At 38.2% G+C, this 17,253-nt stretch overlaps 1 protein-coding gene across 1 annotated transcript in view; it reads right to left on the minus strand.

The window, feature by feature from the left end:
• Positions 1–2,668: 2,668 nt before the first annotated feature.
• The window catches only part of LOC126375987 (uncharacterized), a 65,599-nt gene continuing 51,014 nt past the window's right edge, over positions 2,669–17,253 (minus strand). Inside the window, exons 2-8 of the mRNA XM_050023126.1 lie at positions 10,851–10,926; positions 8,594–8,791; positions 6,823–8,231; positions 5,657–6,475; positions 4,348–4,554; positions 3,576–3,715; positions 2,669–3,082 (exon numbers count right to left, since the gene is read on the minus strand). Of these exons, the coding sequence (XP_049879083.1) occupies positions 2,829–3,082; positions 3,576–3,715; positions 4,348–4,554; positions 5,657–6,475; positions 6,823–8,231; positions 8,594–8,791 (3,027 nt within the window). The 5' untranslated portion in view covers positions 10,851–10,926 and the 3' untranslated portion in view covers positions 2,669–2,828. The remainder of the gene's footprint in view (positions 3,083–3,575; positions 3,716–4,347; positions 4,555–5,656; positions 6,476–6,822; positions 8,232–8,593; positions 8,792–10,850; positions 10,927–17,253) is intronic.

Here is a 17,253-nt window from a genome sequence, read left to right on the forward strand (position 1 = left end):
TTGTACTTGCAAACCCGGCGCCCAGGGAGGAAACACTTCCTGAATCTGAGAGAGAAGTCGAGGACCCAAAATGCTTTAAACTAGGCATAAAGGGGAAATATTTTTTGGTTTGAATAAGAATGGGAAACTTCTTTAGAACAGTGATACTACCTGGAACCGTTGGTCAAAGGATCGAGTCTTGCAAGAACTATAAATGGGAGGATACAATACCAGGTTGGAAAACTGTTTGTTGTGAGAAAGCATACTCAAATGTGATGAGGATGATAAGGTCTTGTGACTTTTCTTGTTGAATAAAGAATTGCAATAGATGTAACCCTGGGCTTTCAGAACTGAGCAAGCGATAACATCATCGCTATTAATATTATTTTTAGTTTTGATCATCAATTGCAGCATCAAAATCGTAAATAGTTCATGAGCGCATGGTTATTTTGTTTATTGCTTTTGTTTCTAGATGATTCTCGTTCGCCGAATGCGATTTTTTGTAAAACATTTGTTGAACCTTTGCTGGGTTCGGCTTCTTCAAGGGTTCTATGTATATTATACCCCCTTGGAAGCGGTTTTTGTGGTTTGTCGCGAAACGGATTCCGGTCTTGCGGAGTGATGGTCTGTGTTGTCGATTTTTGTGATAATCTATCAGATCGTCAATCTCTTTTACTCTCGAGAATTCAAGAGTTCACTGTGCAACCTCGAACTGTATCAGTTCCCATGAGGTACCCTGGTTCCAAAGCTTTGTGTATTCTGCAGTCACAAGTGAGGACGAGTTGATTGATCTCATCATAGCCAAGAAGAGATTTCTATTTTTCTTTTGTGAGGTATAATTGTTACAATTCAAAGCCAAGTTCTTGTGGTTGCAAGGGTTGTTCAATACAGAGACAGAATACTGATGCTGTATTATGGACTTTTCAGCCTGAAGTGGAACTGCCTTTCTCGAAAAATAATCCTTTACGGTTGGTTTCCACATCCATAGTATGTAAATATGATCCTAAGCTAAAAGCTTTTTGGCAGTACTTTAAATTTTAACACCATCTTCTGAATATCTACGGGTTTCATATGTGGAATAAGTCCCATAGATGTTTAGAGGGCGATCTAAATAATGAAGATACCTACTGTTGACGAGATTTTTGCTGTGGATGTGCAGGAGGCTATTTGCATGCCCAGGCTAGCTGTGGGGATTGCTGTTTTCAAGAACGTTGGTTCTGTTCATTGAGACGTTTGTCGCAAGGGTGAAATATGATACTGAGGCGAAGCAGGCGGAGGAGGCCAGTTTTTATAGTTTTATTTTCTACTTTCTTCGAGGGTTGTCCCTCGCAATAGAATACCAAATTTCTACTCTGAAGTACAAACTTCACAGGATCCATTCTTGTACATTCTTGTTGAGAGTGGAGATCCATTTTCAGCAATGATCGTCTTGATTGACTCTTCTACGCTTGTGGCTGCAAAAAGCGTAGGGAGTATGTTTCGAGCCGGTGCAAACTTCCATCGTATCTGGTACAGTTCGTGCTTGCATAGCAGACAAGTTTTCGGGAGAGGGGAGTTATGCAGTCTAGCAGATTGTGTGGAGAAAGAGTAAATAAGTCGTCGGAAGGTACGACAATGCAGACTCTTGGCCACGAAAACATTATTTTATTCTGCGACGAACTACTGGAAGGTGTTTCCAAGGGGGTGTGGTGTGCTGGCCTTGAGGATGGTTGAATTTAGTAAGGGTTCAACAGATGTTTTTAGTAAGGGGTGGTGCATGTGTGCCTATGATTTCGGAGTGATGAAAATTGTGAGGAGGAATTAATCGATTTCTAAAGGTTATGCCTAAAATATTTTAGCTATGGCATTGTGATTGATGATTGCAAACATGCTGTTGGAATTCCATTTTTTTCATTGTATTGAGAAGAAGTTTGAACATAATTATATATATCACAAATATTGTTTCTAAACGTTCATTATATTTTAGATTATTTTATTTAAAATTGTAAAATTACATAATTCTGAGCTCCTGATTGCTGATTGATGAAGCAAAAAAAGTATATCAGGGTAGAAAAAAAGGAATTCCCAACTTGTACATTAATATTTCCAATTTTGTAGATATCAAAATTAAACTAAGTGCTTAATATAAATATTTTCCTTGTATCCATTTCACTTTGTCTACTCAACCCGGGCTACCCTTAAAAGCAGTCCTTATAGAAAGCTTGTAACGATCATCTCTTACAACTAATAATTAGCATGGATAGATTAAAGTTATAATAACAAACCGGCTGCATGTGCCAAACTCTGCTAACTTAATATAGCACAGACCGCGTGACCACATTTCTATGGAAGAGTGGTCATGCACAACTCTTAAACTCGATTTAAATAAAAACTATTATAATAAAGAAAAAAATCAAAAGTGCCTGTTATTCAGAGTACATTTTAGAATATTTTCTGATATTTTGATGACAGATATTTCACTTAATACGAACTATACAGACGATTAACTGAAAAAAACTTTAAAGGCGATTTACTCAAAACAGCATTTTTTGAGATAGCAGAGATTCGTATGACACGGCAGAGTTGGGCCGACATTACCGTACGGCTTCTTTTGCCAACTTCTAACGGTGAGTGTTTGAGCGTGTATCGGAATATTCTTAATGTCAAATTGACAACTCTGTCAAGAAGAAAAAACGAAGCTACCGAATATTATATTTAAACCTATGCAGATCACCTAGCCCGCAACATGACAGGGTTTTGCCAATCTTGTAACACGTTGACCCAACATCAGGAGAACATACAATTTGCTCAAACCCAGAACATTAATGGTAATAACATTCAAAACCTTGTCGTATGCCTGATTCTACTCCTCACGGTAAATATCCGAGTGTGTCCTCTAGGCTAGCATTTCTACTCAAGGGTCGGTGATCGAACATCCTAGCCAGCGGTGGTATGGAGCGGGGCGGCGACGGCGGCAGGGGCGGAGGCCTAGCCCTGCGTAGGCCTCCGGCAAGGGATCGGACGTCAGTCCGTTGAGAAAGCCTCACGTCTGCAAACAAAGCTGCCATTTCTGCTGATTTCTTTACGCTGAGTGCATCGTGGGAGCCTGCGCCGGTGCTCCGGACTGGAATAGGTAAAACCAAGATTTGAGTCAGTGTTGACAAAACTCCTGACGGATATTGATTAGTCAATATCCTCAAGTGAATGGACCTAAATCCATTCACAGTAACTTTAATCCATGCAATTGTGATTGCCTTACACAGATGGAATTTCACGACATGCTAGGATGATAAGCAGCTGAACGTATTACCTAAGAGTGGAGGATAAGTTAGTCCAGGGATTAACTCCGTCCAGCAGGGAAGTACTGGTCCTTAATTGTTACCGCGCTTAGTTGGTGGTACGACTGTGGTAATGTGGTTGCACCACAATAGTGTCCTAGTGAGATACGGCTCTAATAGCTATCGGGGTGGGCACAGCAACCGCCTGGTGACAAGTTTTTAACTCATAGCACATCGCAGCTGTCATTTTGGATAGGACATTTGCGGTTGCTTGTGAGCAACCGCCAATGTTAGGTGTGCCTGGGTTGCAATTCTATGAGTGAAAGTGTCAAGTAATACCTGTGAGTCTCTGCAAATTGCGGCTACTGGTGTCCCGCGCCTTGTTTTGCAGCAGTAGCTCGTAGTCCAGCGCCAGGCTGTCGGAGCTGCGCGCGCGCTGCCTCCGCTCGTCGCGCCGCCGGTGGGACGTACCGCTGGATCTGTCGACAGGGGAACATCAGGTCAGGTCATTCGCGTCCAAAAGATTCTTTTGTTCATAATTTTTATATAACAAATAGAAATATGATGAAAAACGATTTTTCGTAAGCTTAGTTCTCCTATACTGGAGTCATGCCAAGGACTATTCTTCTATCATGTGGGTTGTGAGGTGGATGAACAACCTCAGCAACCCTGGCGTCTTTATTGTAATAAACTAGAAATTGGTGTCGTAGCAACCCGGATGCAGTCAGTGATGAACCATAAAACCCACAGACGAAGAGAAAGGGCTTTATTTCTTCTTTCTCGTTGACTAACTGGTGAGGATCGTGACTATACGCAATCTTCCTGCATTGGATCTGGTCCTGTGCCATAAACATTGTACATAAACTAGTATTCCCCCAAGACCATAGGCTTAGGGAGGTTTATTTACAGATGGTAAAAGTAGTCACAAGTGCCACAATTGCCTTAAAATCCGCTTGACCAGACCAAAATCGAACCCTGGACCTCTGCCGGTGAAGTTTAGCCATTACAATACAAAGGTCATCTAAATCATACTAACATCAGCATTCAGGTCTTTACTTATCAGCAGTGAGCGTACGTGTGCTTTAGATTTTAATGAATAAGTTAATCTTACCTTGGCCTACTTCCCTTCTTCCCCTCTTGGTCATCAAAGGCCCGTTTCAACCGATCAGTGTAGGTCTTCTGGGAGGGACTCCTCAAATACTCCAGACTTTGAGAACTCTGCATCCCTCTCCGGGGTCCGGTGCAATAGCACTTATTGCTATCGGCACAACTCTCAGAATCGCACGAGCAGTAGCTGAAGTCGCCATCGTAGAAGTCCCTGGAAATGTCAAATTTTTCGATTTTCGTCATTTGTTTTAATTTGTACCTTTTGCCTGTACCTAGTTTGGCGTAAGATCAACTTGCACAAGGCAATATAAAAAAAGCAATTCCAGGAATCGTTCCGGGGTCCTTTAGTTTGGTGGTCAATCTGTCACATCTCAAATCACTGTGCAGTCAAATATACTTAATTATGAAATGAATGCAAAAGAATTGTCGCTTTTTAGTTCTTAACGACTTCCGATCTGTTTTCCCGTGGATTCTATTAAGTATCCGTACGTACCTAGAAAGATCATAGACCATCTTGTCACTACAGTGTCCAAACGCATAATTGTATCAGGTTACTGAACTGTAACAGCTATCACAGCATAGTCAAACAGTAATAAAATTCTGTGCTTTTGCAAAATTTCCGAGATGCTGCCAATCCCAAATATTTCCTGCCGACTCATTATCTGTAGAAATTTCGTTTTCTCTAAGCGGCATTTTAGACCTGTGTTAATTACACCTCGTAAATACTAGCGTGCGATAACGAGAACAGTAAAAACTTCGAATCCTAGTGAAATGATTAATTCACAGTCAACTGTAAATAATTATAATTTGGTTCAGTTACTCGTGAGGCGTCGCAAGCGTCGGACGCGCTACGCTCTGATTCGCACACACACATTTCATTTCTACCACACGTGAATGACTCAAAACCGACCATAAACAAAGACTTACAAGGTCCACATTCCTCTGGAGACACTAATGATTCTTCAAATGAAATTAAAGCAACAGTCACTCGAGATGCGCTTCTATTAGAGGTAAATGAAATGTAAAACAAAGACAGGAAAGTAGTGAAATTTTTAGACTGCTTTTAAGTGAACAAAAAAAGCCTAAACGTTAATTAAAATATCAACTTATGCAACTACGTTTTGTTACTTGGACCGAAAAATCTATCTGTCTTCTAGAGAAACTGAATTAAAAGATAAAGTATTATCTGGCAATCTTTTGACTTATATCAAAGGCATATAATACGTATAGAACAAAGACGTAATTGCAACTACGGATCGCATGAGCTTGATAACGTCCCGAAACCCACATTAGGCAACAAAGACTATACTCACTTTGAACAATCCTTGCAACTTTTGCTCTTTCCTAAAAGTCTCGCTTTAGCAGGATCCTTTTCAGCTGGAGAACAGTAACATTTTGATTTACAGTCCTTTAACGAGCAATAGCAACGATCCATACAACCTTCAGATTCACATTCAGAGCATGAAACATATCCGCTTGAGCTATTTCTATTTTGGCATCCAAGTCTATTGCTAAGCGTCAAGAAGTCTGAATCTTCAGACGTTGAGGTCCTTTCGCCTGGTCTTGATACTTTTCCATTCCGTTTTGACACGTGAACTGTTTTATTAGACCGCTTGGAGTTTCTCTGCCTCATTGTTTGTCGCTTTGGTGGTGGTAGTACCGGCTCCTTCGGTCGAAACTGCCGCAAGTCGTAGCTTGACGTCGAAACTGAACTCTCAGAAATAGGATCTTTATTCGCCACATTCGGAAGATCTAAAGATCCTGAGTGCTTCTTCTTCTCTTTCTGCATATCTTTCCCGAATGGCATGCGAAATACCATTCGTAGGCCACTAGCTCCTTTAAATATTTTTCTCCTTTTATTCTGGAACATGCTATTCCTTCTGAGTATCTTTTTCTTCTGTTTCTTCATTATCGCTTTACTATGCTGGAATATCTCGTCTTTCGTCAAAGTAACTGCTAATTTTAGTAAAAACTCTTTATATATCGGTTTTAAATCGTTGAAGGACATTCCTTCTGCGTCTATTATGGCATTGAGGATTTCATCCATCGAATGTAAGTTCTCTTGGACTTTGAATTCGTTGAAAAGTTCGTTGAACCCTAGCGGTGAACCGCCCCCCTTCTTTCCGTTGTTTCTGAAATTCAAATTGATATTTTTTAAATGGTGTAATTTCCATAATGTAACGAGTATGTGTTATTTATGTATATTGGGTAAGTATTTCTAAATGCGTGTAATTCGAAGAAAATAGTAGTGTTAATATTAGACGAGAGAAAAGTAGCGGATGCGATGCAATTACAAACATGCAATGTAATCGAAACACTTGACTAAGCGCGGTCTATTCGCGACTTGTTAGCGAGTTATTTCTAGTGTTCAAGATAACCGATCATGTGAAAAATTAAGATGGAGGAAATTGAGGCATCAATCTAGTGAAAATAAAAACGACGATATCTTGTAAGCGAGAGATAAGTGTAACGCACGCACCTGTGACCGATTGATTTGTATCGAGTCAGTCCCCCGGCGTTCAGGAAGCTGCCTGAGCGAGGAATTGCAACCTTCGTCAATATATCACCAGATTCGTTTAGAGATTTTCTTTGGCTCTGAGTTCTTCTCAAAGGCTCTTTCGTATGATCTAAAGAAGACTCCGGTGGCGGTTTCGATGGTACAGGAGGTGGCAACGTCGGTGGTCTTTGAAGATTCTTTCGTCTTTCTAGCTCCCTAAAAAGTTCAATTTTTTCCGAAACTTTACTCCGGACTGAAGATTCGCTACTGCTAGGTTTTTGAAGATTCTGTAATTTCGGATTATTCGGCACTATTTTAGTCAAAGACTTTTTGGATTCTTGTGTGTCGCTGCCGCTTGTGTCGTGTTTAATTGAATCTAATTTAGCTTTCACCTCTTCAACAGTGATGCGTTTCGGTTCTGCCGGAGGGATGGACGGAGGTGGTAGGGGAGGCGATGGCAGACTCTCCGATGAGATCTTCTTAGTTCTTTCCAATTTTGGTTTTTCGTGATATGACTCGCTGGCTGAGAATCCATCTGCTCTGTCACTATCTCCACTCATTGAAGACGTGCTTCGTTTCTTACGAGGAGGCCTGACTGGAACGTCATTTGGTGACAGACTACTCGCTACGCTCATACAGCTGACTCCATTTCGGTTCTTCAATTTCTTCTTTTCGTTGTGGCCTTGACGACTCATGTGTGACATGAGAGATTTGTATAACGTGGCCGCTATTACGATAGCGTCCTCGGTAGTCTGGCATACAAACCCATGACACTCCAATTGTTTGGCGACACCGATCTTCCTCATCACAACAGCGAAAAGGGGTGAATGCGAATTTTCGTTGTAGGAGAGGATATATTTTTTGTCAGGCGACTCTAAGGTTTTGAACAATGCAAACTTGTCGATATGGTCCGGATCAGTTATTAAGGGCAGGAACGCATAACTTAGGTCGCGGCTGTCATGTTCTGAGGGTTGGACGACGAATTTGACGGCGGACCAGACAGCGATTGTGGGGAAAGGATTTAGTTGTTCGAGATCTCCTTTTTCTCCTTTGTAACGGACTTTGAGGCCACTTTTGGAGATTTCTAATCTGCCTTGGAACGTGTTTTTGTGGCGTAGGTTTCTTCTGTAGGCGAAGTACAGATCTTTGAGGGGAGTTTGTAGTCCACCGAGACTGGTGACCTTGCTCTGCAGGGGCGTAGATCCGAGATAGTGGACGCTGAAAACGTGGACGCCGATGTTCTCGCTGCTGGGTCTGGACTCCCCCGCCATGTCTGCGAACATCCGCTCTATGCGATCCTGCACCTGGTTGTTAATCTTACTGATTTTACTCTGGCAGTAACCGTCATCTTCGTAGATCGTCGCTTTGCTATCGTGAGCTGTTAAACTGACCTGCGAACAAATATTTATAGGGCTTATTAGTATTTTCATTAACTGACTGCAGATTTTTGTTATCGTACGTAACTTAAGGATACCCTATTCTAGATAAAACGATGCTCTTCCAAATTTTAATTCAAATATACTTTAATGCTCCTTAATAAAAGAATAGAGTTACAAAAGAGACTTAACTAGGTACATGGCAAATTGGCTGTTTCCTGCTGTTCATGGTCGACATAAGGTTGGTGCAGGATTGCAAGTAATGACTCGCAATCAATGGACAGCGCGTCGATCTTCTGCTTAAAGAGTGACAGGGAGGACCCACGAGGAGTGGGCGCCGCTACAGGGATGCATTACAGTTATATTTCCACACAAACCTTGCTGTCCCTCCGCTGATCGTGGTCGGCATAAGGCAGGCTGGTGACGGAGCGCGAGTCGTCGAAGAGCGCGTCGATCTTCTGCTTATAGAGCGACAGGGACGACACGCTGGGCGGACGGGGCCGGCGCGGTTCGTCGTCACGTGCGCCCAGCCGGAACCCGCCGCGGGCTGCGGTTTCGTTATCGCAGGTTACCATCTGGAGATAGATGGTTATTTACTTTAGTTTACTTAAAAGGTATACTAAAGGCAGCATAAAAATATGCGAATTTTACAGTCAGTGAACTGAGAAAATTATTAATAGTTTTTTTAGCAAGGTTGCTCATGTAACGTTTTCCAGTTCAGCAAGAAAATAATTTATTTTGTTTTTGACGTGTCTTATTATTATTTAGTTTTTCCCGGAGTTCAGTTACAAAATGTCTTACATTCGTCACATCATCATCTCCCTAGCGTTATCCCATTTTCACAGAGTCCGCTTACCTAATCTGAAAATTGACAGGTCCAATTTTTTTACTGAAGCGACTGCCTATCTCACCTTCCAAACCGCGAAGGGAAAGCCACAAATAAGCTGTAATGTGTAGTATAGGTCACAAAAGCTGCAATGTCTTACATTCGTCATTAAAAAATAACTAATTTATGATTTAGCTATCATTTTTTAAGTCGCGAAATATGCCGCTGTCAGTTCGCAGTTTCACATCTGAACCAGTTTATACGTAAAATGAAATCGTCATCTTTAACATAAGCTCATGACTATATTCCTATTGAGCTAGTCGGGGGTACATCCATCACAAGATGAACTAAGTACCCACGCCTCACCGAGCTTTCTAGACCAACGTAACGTGATACGTCATCTTTAAGCTATTTGTTCGTTGCTGGATATAGGCCTCTTGAAAGAATTTTATTGAACCATATATAAGACCCCACCCTCAAGTATGTAAATTATAAATGGAATATACAAAAGGTACCTACTGCGTAATTTAATGGCTGGTATACATATCAAATTTTCGCAATAGCCTGTGTAATAGGTAACATTCCATTGTATATTACTATTTTGAAATATAATTGCAGGAAACCATCTTTTGATATTTTATCTTTATGTGCAATTTATTTTCATTCAACTAAAAACTTATTAAATTTACCTACGTAGTATACACGTTCATGGGGTCCAATATGGCTTCTTTATATTCATATTAAAACATAAATATTGTTAGTCATAATTTGAATGTCATTAAGATACATTCGTATCAAATATAACAACATGAAAGCATGCCGTGGTCGGATGAGTAGACACAAAAGAAAAAAGTAAAACAAAAAAAATCGTTACGCTTTGGATCTCTGCGATATGCGCATACGTCTATTATTAGCTATTTTAACTAAGCTCCCCTATGGCCATTGAATATTTAAAAAAAAACTCCTTTATTTCTTGTGCGTTTGTCTAGAGGTGAGGCATTCTTAATGGCTTCCGTGATAAAATTCTTACGGAAAATTCAAGTTTTTTTTAATACCGGTGTGTTGGATACTGGGGTAACATTGCTGGAGAATGGAATAGGACTAAGGCTGCTTTTCCATCAGAGCTGTGTGAGTAAAATGTGTCGTACGAGGATTTGTAGCTGCTCTGTGCTGTGGAAATGTGTAGGGATTTCCACCAGAGCTGTGCGAGGTAAATGTCTCATACGATGAACTGTAGCGGAGCTGTCAAAATGCGCATACGGTGCGAGGATGCGTTGCGAAGCTGTGAAATCGTCACAAACCTCGCAACATATTCCTCGCAACACATCCTTTGCACACATTTCTCGCTTGTTTTGTATGTAGAATGACCTCGCTTCGCTAAACCCTTTTCCACCAGAGCTGAGTTGAGTGAGGCTACGAAAATGAAGTGATTCTATTGGTGGATTTTTTCTTCGCACACCGCTTAGCTACCTCGCACAACTCTGGTGGAAAAGCAGCCTACTTACGTATTATTAAGGAATGTTAATTAAAATTCTATCACGTGACAAGGGTGTAATATTCTGCCTAAATCTACCAAGACATCTACCATCTACCAATAGTGAAAACAGTATTTCCCCAAAGCTAGTTTAAATAAAATTTCAAGACCAAACTAGGGTTGCCAAACTATATAAAATATTAGTGACATCGTAATGAATACTGTGGTGGATGATTCAAACCATGATTCTTCGAGTTGCAGGCAGACGGCGTAGTCTGAAGATATCTAAATAAAACTCATCGGTAAGTATCTAAACTTGGGTATAAGTACTCACTTCTTCACTCGCTTTTGGGCCCAGGGCCCAGCGTCTATTTGCATTTTGACACACCTCCGCCCGCTAGTCCGAACACCTGTAACAAGCGAAAACATATTCCTTTAATAAGTTATTAAATAATTACAAGTTTATTTTTGACGTGACTTATTGTAGATTTTCCGCAAATGGCATGAACTACTTGGTCGGACAAATGGGGAGCGCTGAAGGCTGTCACCCGGTGCAACTTTTAAGATAACAGGCCTGAGGGTGCCCAGTTGGGCGCGAACCTCGGCTCGGGGCGACATCTGTAGTTAATGCCGTTTGCGGCAAATCTACAATAAAGAGAAAATTTTTATCGAAAAAAAATTCTATCTCGGACCGGACTTGAAGCCGTAGTTCTTCTCAAGCCGGGACGAGCGTGTTAACCATTACACCTCCGAGTCCTCCTCCATGCCCCATTTCCATGCGAAATTATTTCGATCTATGTATCGTCATTAAGCTGGGGGGCTTCAGTTCGGTTCAAATCCCGTCCAAGTCAGACTTTTTCGATTTAAATTTTCTCTTTAAGAGTTTCCCTAAGCACGCAAGTCAAAAAATTACATTTGTTTTTCAGTGTATTTTATAAAGGCTGCCTCCCTATTCCCAATATCGATTGCGGGTGTGATTATCCCAGCTAGATTATAACTTTAACTATTCGTATCACAACTTCAATTTCTTACAAAAAGCAGTAAGATATTTCTAATAAATTAATGAGAGAAACAGCGAGTTGTGAAACAGGGAAGTGTCGACGTTCAATCAGGTTGAAGAAAATAAATGAAGTGGTTCTGTTCCGCTTCGATAAAGCCAACAGAGTTACTTGTAATAGCCTGAATTATACTACCATTTAACACTCACGTGAGCGTAATGCACTAACTGGCTTAAAATAAAACCATTGGCCAATCTACCATCAAATAAAAATCTTATCATGCGCGGGAAATATTATCATTTCCTTAATTATTTTTTATGGTATTACTTATTTAAAGTTCAGAGAAATAACAGCCGTAAAAGAGATTATAAATAAGTTCTTATAAATTATAAATGGTTACAAATAGCTTAATTGTAAATAATTTGTTTAGTTTTATGTTTTGTTTATTCATTATTATGGTTCACTTTTTTGATATTACTCTATAAGTACTTAATGTAAATAATATTTTGTCGATGGTGTAAAATAAATATAATAAATAAATAAATATAATTATATTTATAAATAAATTTATAAATTATTATACATTTTTGTTTTTATATTTTTTTTATTGCAAATTATGCGCTTTACTATAATTTCTCATAAATATAATTAAATAATAAATACAACCATTATGTACTTATTTGAACTTTCTGAGCTACGGTTGTTTTTAAATTGAGTCGTATTTAGAGTAGTAGGTAGATAATAGTCATCTCTTTCTCTTCTCTTCTTCTTTTTTTTGTTTATTTTTTCTGTGTATTGATTTCCGTGTGGTTTCTGTCCTATGTTGAATGCAATGTACCTGTCTGTCTGTGTCTGTGGTGTCAGGAAGTAATAAATGTTTCTTTCTTTATAAGTATTATGCAAATTAACATAAATTATCATCGATTTATAGTCAAAACCACAAAATGGCCTTTTTGAAAAATCTTTGTGAATAGGGTGAATAGGCATTTTCTGGGTAAACTGGTTCCACCGTCGATTTCTTCTTCTCCTCGTGGAAGAACGAAGTCAAGAGCAAACCCATCTAAATTAAAAAAAAAACGGATGTGTTTTTTATAACAAAACCACGTACCTAGCAGATATGCCAGTTTTAATCCTGATAAAATTTAGTACTTATTCTAAAACCCGGACGGAAATCAGATTCATAACATTTATAAACGTTGAAGAAAATCCAAGCAGAATATGATTTTTCAAAATGGCACCCACGAGGTTTTTACTATAAGGCGGTTTTATGGTGTTAAAAATCAGTAAAAAAGTAAAGTACAAAGTATAACAAACAAATAAATAAATCAAAAAAAACCCCAACCCATAATAGTAAATCATCCCATATAAGTGCAAAGTGTAGTGTATAGTGTAGTGTAGTAGTGTAGTGTTTTAACTCAGGCTACAAAATAATGTCTACGCGAACAAATTCACGACTATTGACTTGTATTAAATAAGAAAAAATAAGTCTAGTATGCAGTTCAGAGGATATTGATGTCATTATTTGAATGTGCACCCATAAAAAGTCCCTGCGTCCTACCACAAAAATGCAACCACGCACTCTACTATAGGCTCTTCTACAATGTTTCTTTTTTGTCCGGCCAAGGCTAGTTTCCAACTAGTCAAATCAGTTACTTTTTACTAAACGTCAAAAACACGAAATTACTGTAAAAAACCACACTATGTCGTCTTGGACGTTATTATTACGTTTTTCGAGCTCTGAGGGGTTAAAATTGCCACATCGAAGCAATTCATCTGAGAAAACAATATTGCTATTTGACATTTGTTTGCATTGCGCACTTACTTTTACGTGCGCAAATTGCAATATTGCTTTTTATGGCCTTTTTAACTTCTCTTTGTGGCTTTTTTGAGTTTGTATGGAAATGCTGTACTGTGACGTCATCAATAAAAGCGGTCAAACTATATAAATATTATAAAATATAATAAAATCAGTCTTATTTTACTATTCGATTTATTATTTATAATAATAAAAATAATATAATAAAATATATAAATATATTATAATTTATCTTTGACCCAGTCTAATACCCAATAGGGTTGATGAGGTAGGAAATTTCACTACCCACACGAGAGAAGAAGAGAAAACTCGTAGAACAGTTTGTCGGAGGTGTCGAAAGTGTTCCGAGATAGCATTACTTATTTAATCAATCATAATCCACGCGCATGAAGTAGTGTATTATTACCAGTTGAAATAGGAGCAAATCTCAGCGGAAAATGTTAGTCTTGCTTACATCATTCTGATACATTTCCTCAACAAGTCATATCCAGGTTACTTGCGTCACAAAACAACATAGGATAGTTTAACAACAGTTTTACACTACATTAACGTGCCACAGTATGATAATTTCCTCTAAAATTGACTACAATTAAAGGCAGTATGGCTGAAACTTTCGCTTTCCATCCACATGGATTCATTTACATAGATTCATCGTAAGAGCGCTTCGCCGTGGCTTATCTGTGATTTATACCTATCGTAACTAGACTGTGGGTTACGGCCGAAACTCTGAATATAGTTTATTTATTGCTATTGTATTGACAAATGCAACCGTGGTAGCTTAGTTGGTGTGATTTTTTAAGAACTTCTAGGGTCCTGTGCCGAGGTTTTTCTTACAGCTCTTTTCCCCGGCTATACAAGTTATGAGAAGCTACAGTAGTTTTAGGTGGATAAGGCGTTCGATTATAATATATAATTTACATAAAAATTGACGATTCAAAGTGTAATTTTATTCTGGTACCTTCTGAACAAAATATATTTATTGAGTATCGAACGCTTGATTTTGATTGTGAGGTCGTAGGTACAAATCCAGCACGGACCAATAAATTTCGAAATTGTTTTCGAATTCACGTTTGGATTTTAAATGACTATCATGTGCTCAGTGGAAACCAACACATACCCGATAAATTTTCGGAGGTAAGTGTCTGTCGCTTCTGTATAAAAACCGGACCTGTCAAATCTTGAGGTAAGGTAAGCGGACCCTGTGAAAACACGGGATAAGGAGATGACGATGTGTCTTATCCTGTAAATGCGCGGGTTTCTACATCCTGATTAGAAAGTCAGACAGCTTCTGTAAAAAACCGGACCTGTCAAGTCGTCAAGGTAGGTAAGTGGACCTCGTGAAGAAGGATATAACGAGACGTTTGTCTACGTTTTTTTTTTCATTAATAATAATTAATAACGTAGATAACGTAGATAGGTATGTTTAATTCGCACGAAACCGGTGCCACCCGTACTATAGCATCGTTTTTAATCATATATCACTGCCACATTTACATATTATTCTATAAATAACTTTTTCAAAACTCTCTTCCTAAAACCGTTTCAAAATTACATAACACTATAAGTCTAAAATTATCACTACTTTGCATGAATTATGGATTCTACGTGATTTATTAATTAAAGTTTTCAATCTGGGAAATCTATTGGCGTGTATTGATGGGCTATTTAAAAATATTAAAAGCGTATGATTTGATGACTACTACCGTGTTATTATAAGTTTATAATGTATTTTCTTTCGTTCAACGATTCATAATTAACTTCATTTAATATGTTTTGTATTTGTACCGTATGTATGTACTTACCTAAATGTAATATTGTTAGAATAACACAATAATCGTATATTATGTGTCATAACACCAGTGCATGTGTGTGTGCGTGTGTGTGTGTGTGCGTGTGTGTGTGCGTGTATGTGTGCGTGCGTGTGTGTGTGTGCGTGTGCGTGTGTCTGTGCGTGGGGCTACAAAATGCGTATAAAAACTTTTGCACGTGTATTTCTAAAAAATGACAAATTGTATTGGAATTATTGTGTTTTATCGGATTAAGTATCGGCCAACTTAGGTTTTAAATATGAATAAATAGTACAAGTCTAATCAAAATTTTTTTAGTAGTTTTCGTTTTATGGTCAAAAAATAATACTGAGACTCGGAGGTGAGCGTAAATTGAAGAAAATTGGAAAGCGGTCAAGGACGTGTCGGACATACATTAAACTAATTACAAGGCTTATTATATTTGAGTGTTCTCTACTTAAGTGTATAATACTATAAAAAATAAAAAAAGTAATTTAAAAAAATCAAAACTTCAAAATCTGTCTATAAAAAGTAAGAAATTATTATTTTTGATTACAACATTAGAATCTAGAATCATTATAAATCTTTTAATCTCTAAAAATCATAGTTAATTATGTATTATTGATATTAAAATGTTATTAACACGTGAGTAGGTAGAGTACCTCCTACGTTTACTTCAATACTCAGATATTTTCTAAGAATTATTATAAAAAATGTCCTTTTTTTTAACTTATTTGCAGCATTACAAAAACAACCCAAAGTTGTTCAGAAACTGGCGCACCAACCAACATAAAAATCAAGAGCAGTATTACATACATTTGCATGTAGGCCTTGCGAGAAATTCCGTAGAACTGGTTTCCGCGGCTTAGGTTAAATATTATTTTATACCACACATTTTGACTTTTACATTATAATTTTTTTCTAACATTACGCAACTTACGTTAGAGCGATGCCACACGATGCGTTGTAGGTAGGGAATGCAATCCCGATCTCGCGAGATCTCGTCTAATTTTTCGAGATCAATCCCGAAGTATAATATGACGAGATTTATTCGAGATTGACGGGATCGGGCGAATCTCCTTGAGTTATACTTTTTGTTTTGATTATGCTGATTTCCAAAGAAAACTTAATTATTTAGTTAACAGATAGATAGATAAAATACTTTATTGAGCATAATGAGCATATTGTGATGAGCACAATGGACACAAAATACAGAGATAAGGACAACATTTATATTAAGTATACAGGAAAGCACAACAGGCTGCCTTAATAATATTGAAGAATAAAGGATTTTGTTTTCTTCCAAAAAATATTTTGTTTTAATTAACTTCACTATGACAAACAAGCAGTTTTCATTGTTTTCAGCCATGCTAACTTTACATTTTTTTATGAACTAGACGAAATCTCGAAAATTTCGGGATCTCGCGGGATTTATATTTCCAATCCCGCGGGATCTTGAATTTGCGATCTCGAGTCGGGATTGCATTCCCTAGGCACGTTGCGATGTCGTCGGAGCGGCAAAGCTCTGTCGTTACTTATAAATCACAACAAAAGACATACCTAACTATGTATCGATAAGACGTCCGTAGCGCTCACGTTTGATAGTCCGTTGCGACGACGCAACGGAGCGACAACCCAACCGTGTGGCCTCACCTTTGTTCATTCATAACATGGCAGAAAAAATATTTAATTTATATTCATTTATGTATCCAATCAGTATTAAAATGCAGATGGGTTCACAATTGGACCCCCTTAGCATTGCATATTACTTCCTATGTCGTGATTTACTGTAATTTGACGCCTATGGTGTTTGAAGATGTATTCACATAGAAATTAATTGCCTTATTCCATGTCACAATAAATGATTTATTATTAAAGCATCGATCGAAATGGGAGATTTTCTTTTTTAGAATTAAAAAAAATAGTTCTCAAGAACTCGTTAGATGGCGCTTAACCAACAACGTTACTGGGCCATTGCCAAGATGCCAAGGATAGAAAAAAAACTTTCATTTAATTTAAAAAATAAATAAACGAGACAAAGATTTATTTTCTTATTCTCAGGACGGGACATTCTGATAAGATTCCGTTTTCTTTCTTCGTTATTTGTTAATTAATTCTATTTTCAAAACATAATCA

The sequence above is a fragment of the Pectinophora gossypiella genome, chromosome 20 (genome assembly GCF_024362695.1).
Source record: "Pectinophora gossypiella chromosome 20, ilPecGoss1.1, whole genome shotgun sequence".
Lineage (NCBI taxonomy): Eukaryota > Metazoa > Arthropoda > Insecta > Lepidoptera > Gelechiidae > Pectinophora > Pectinophora gossypiella.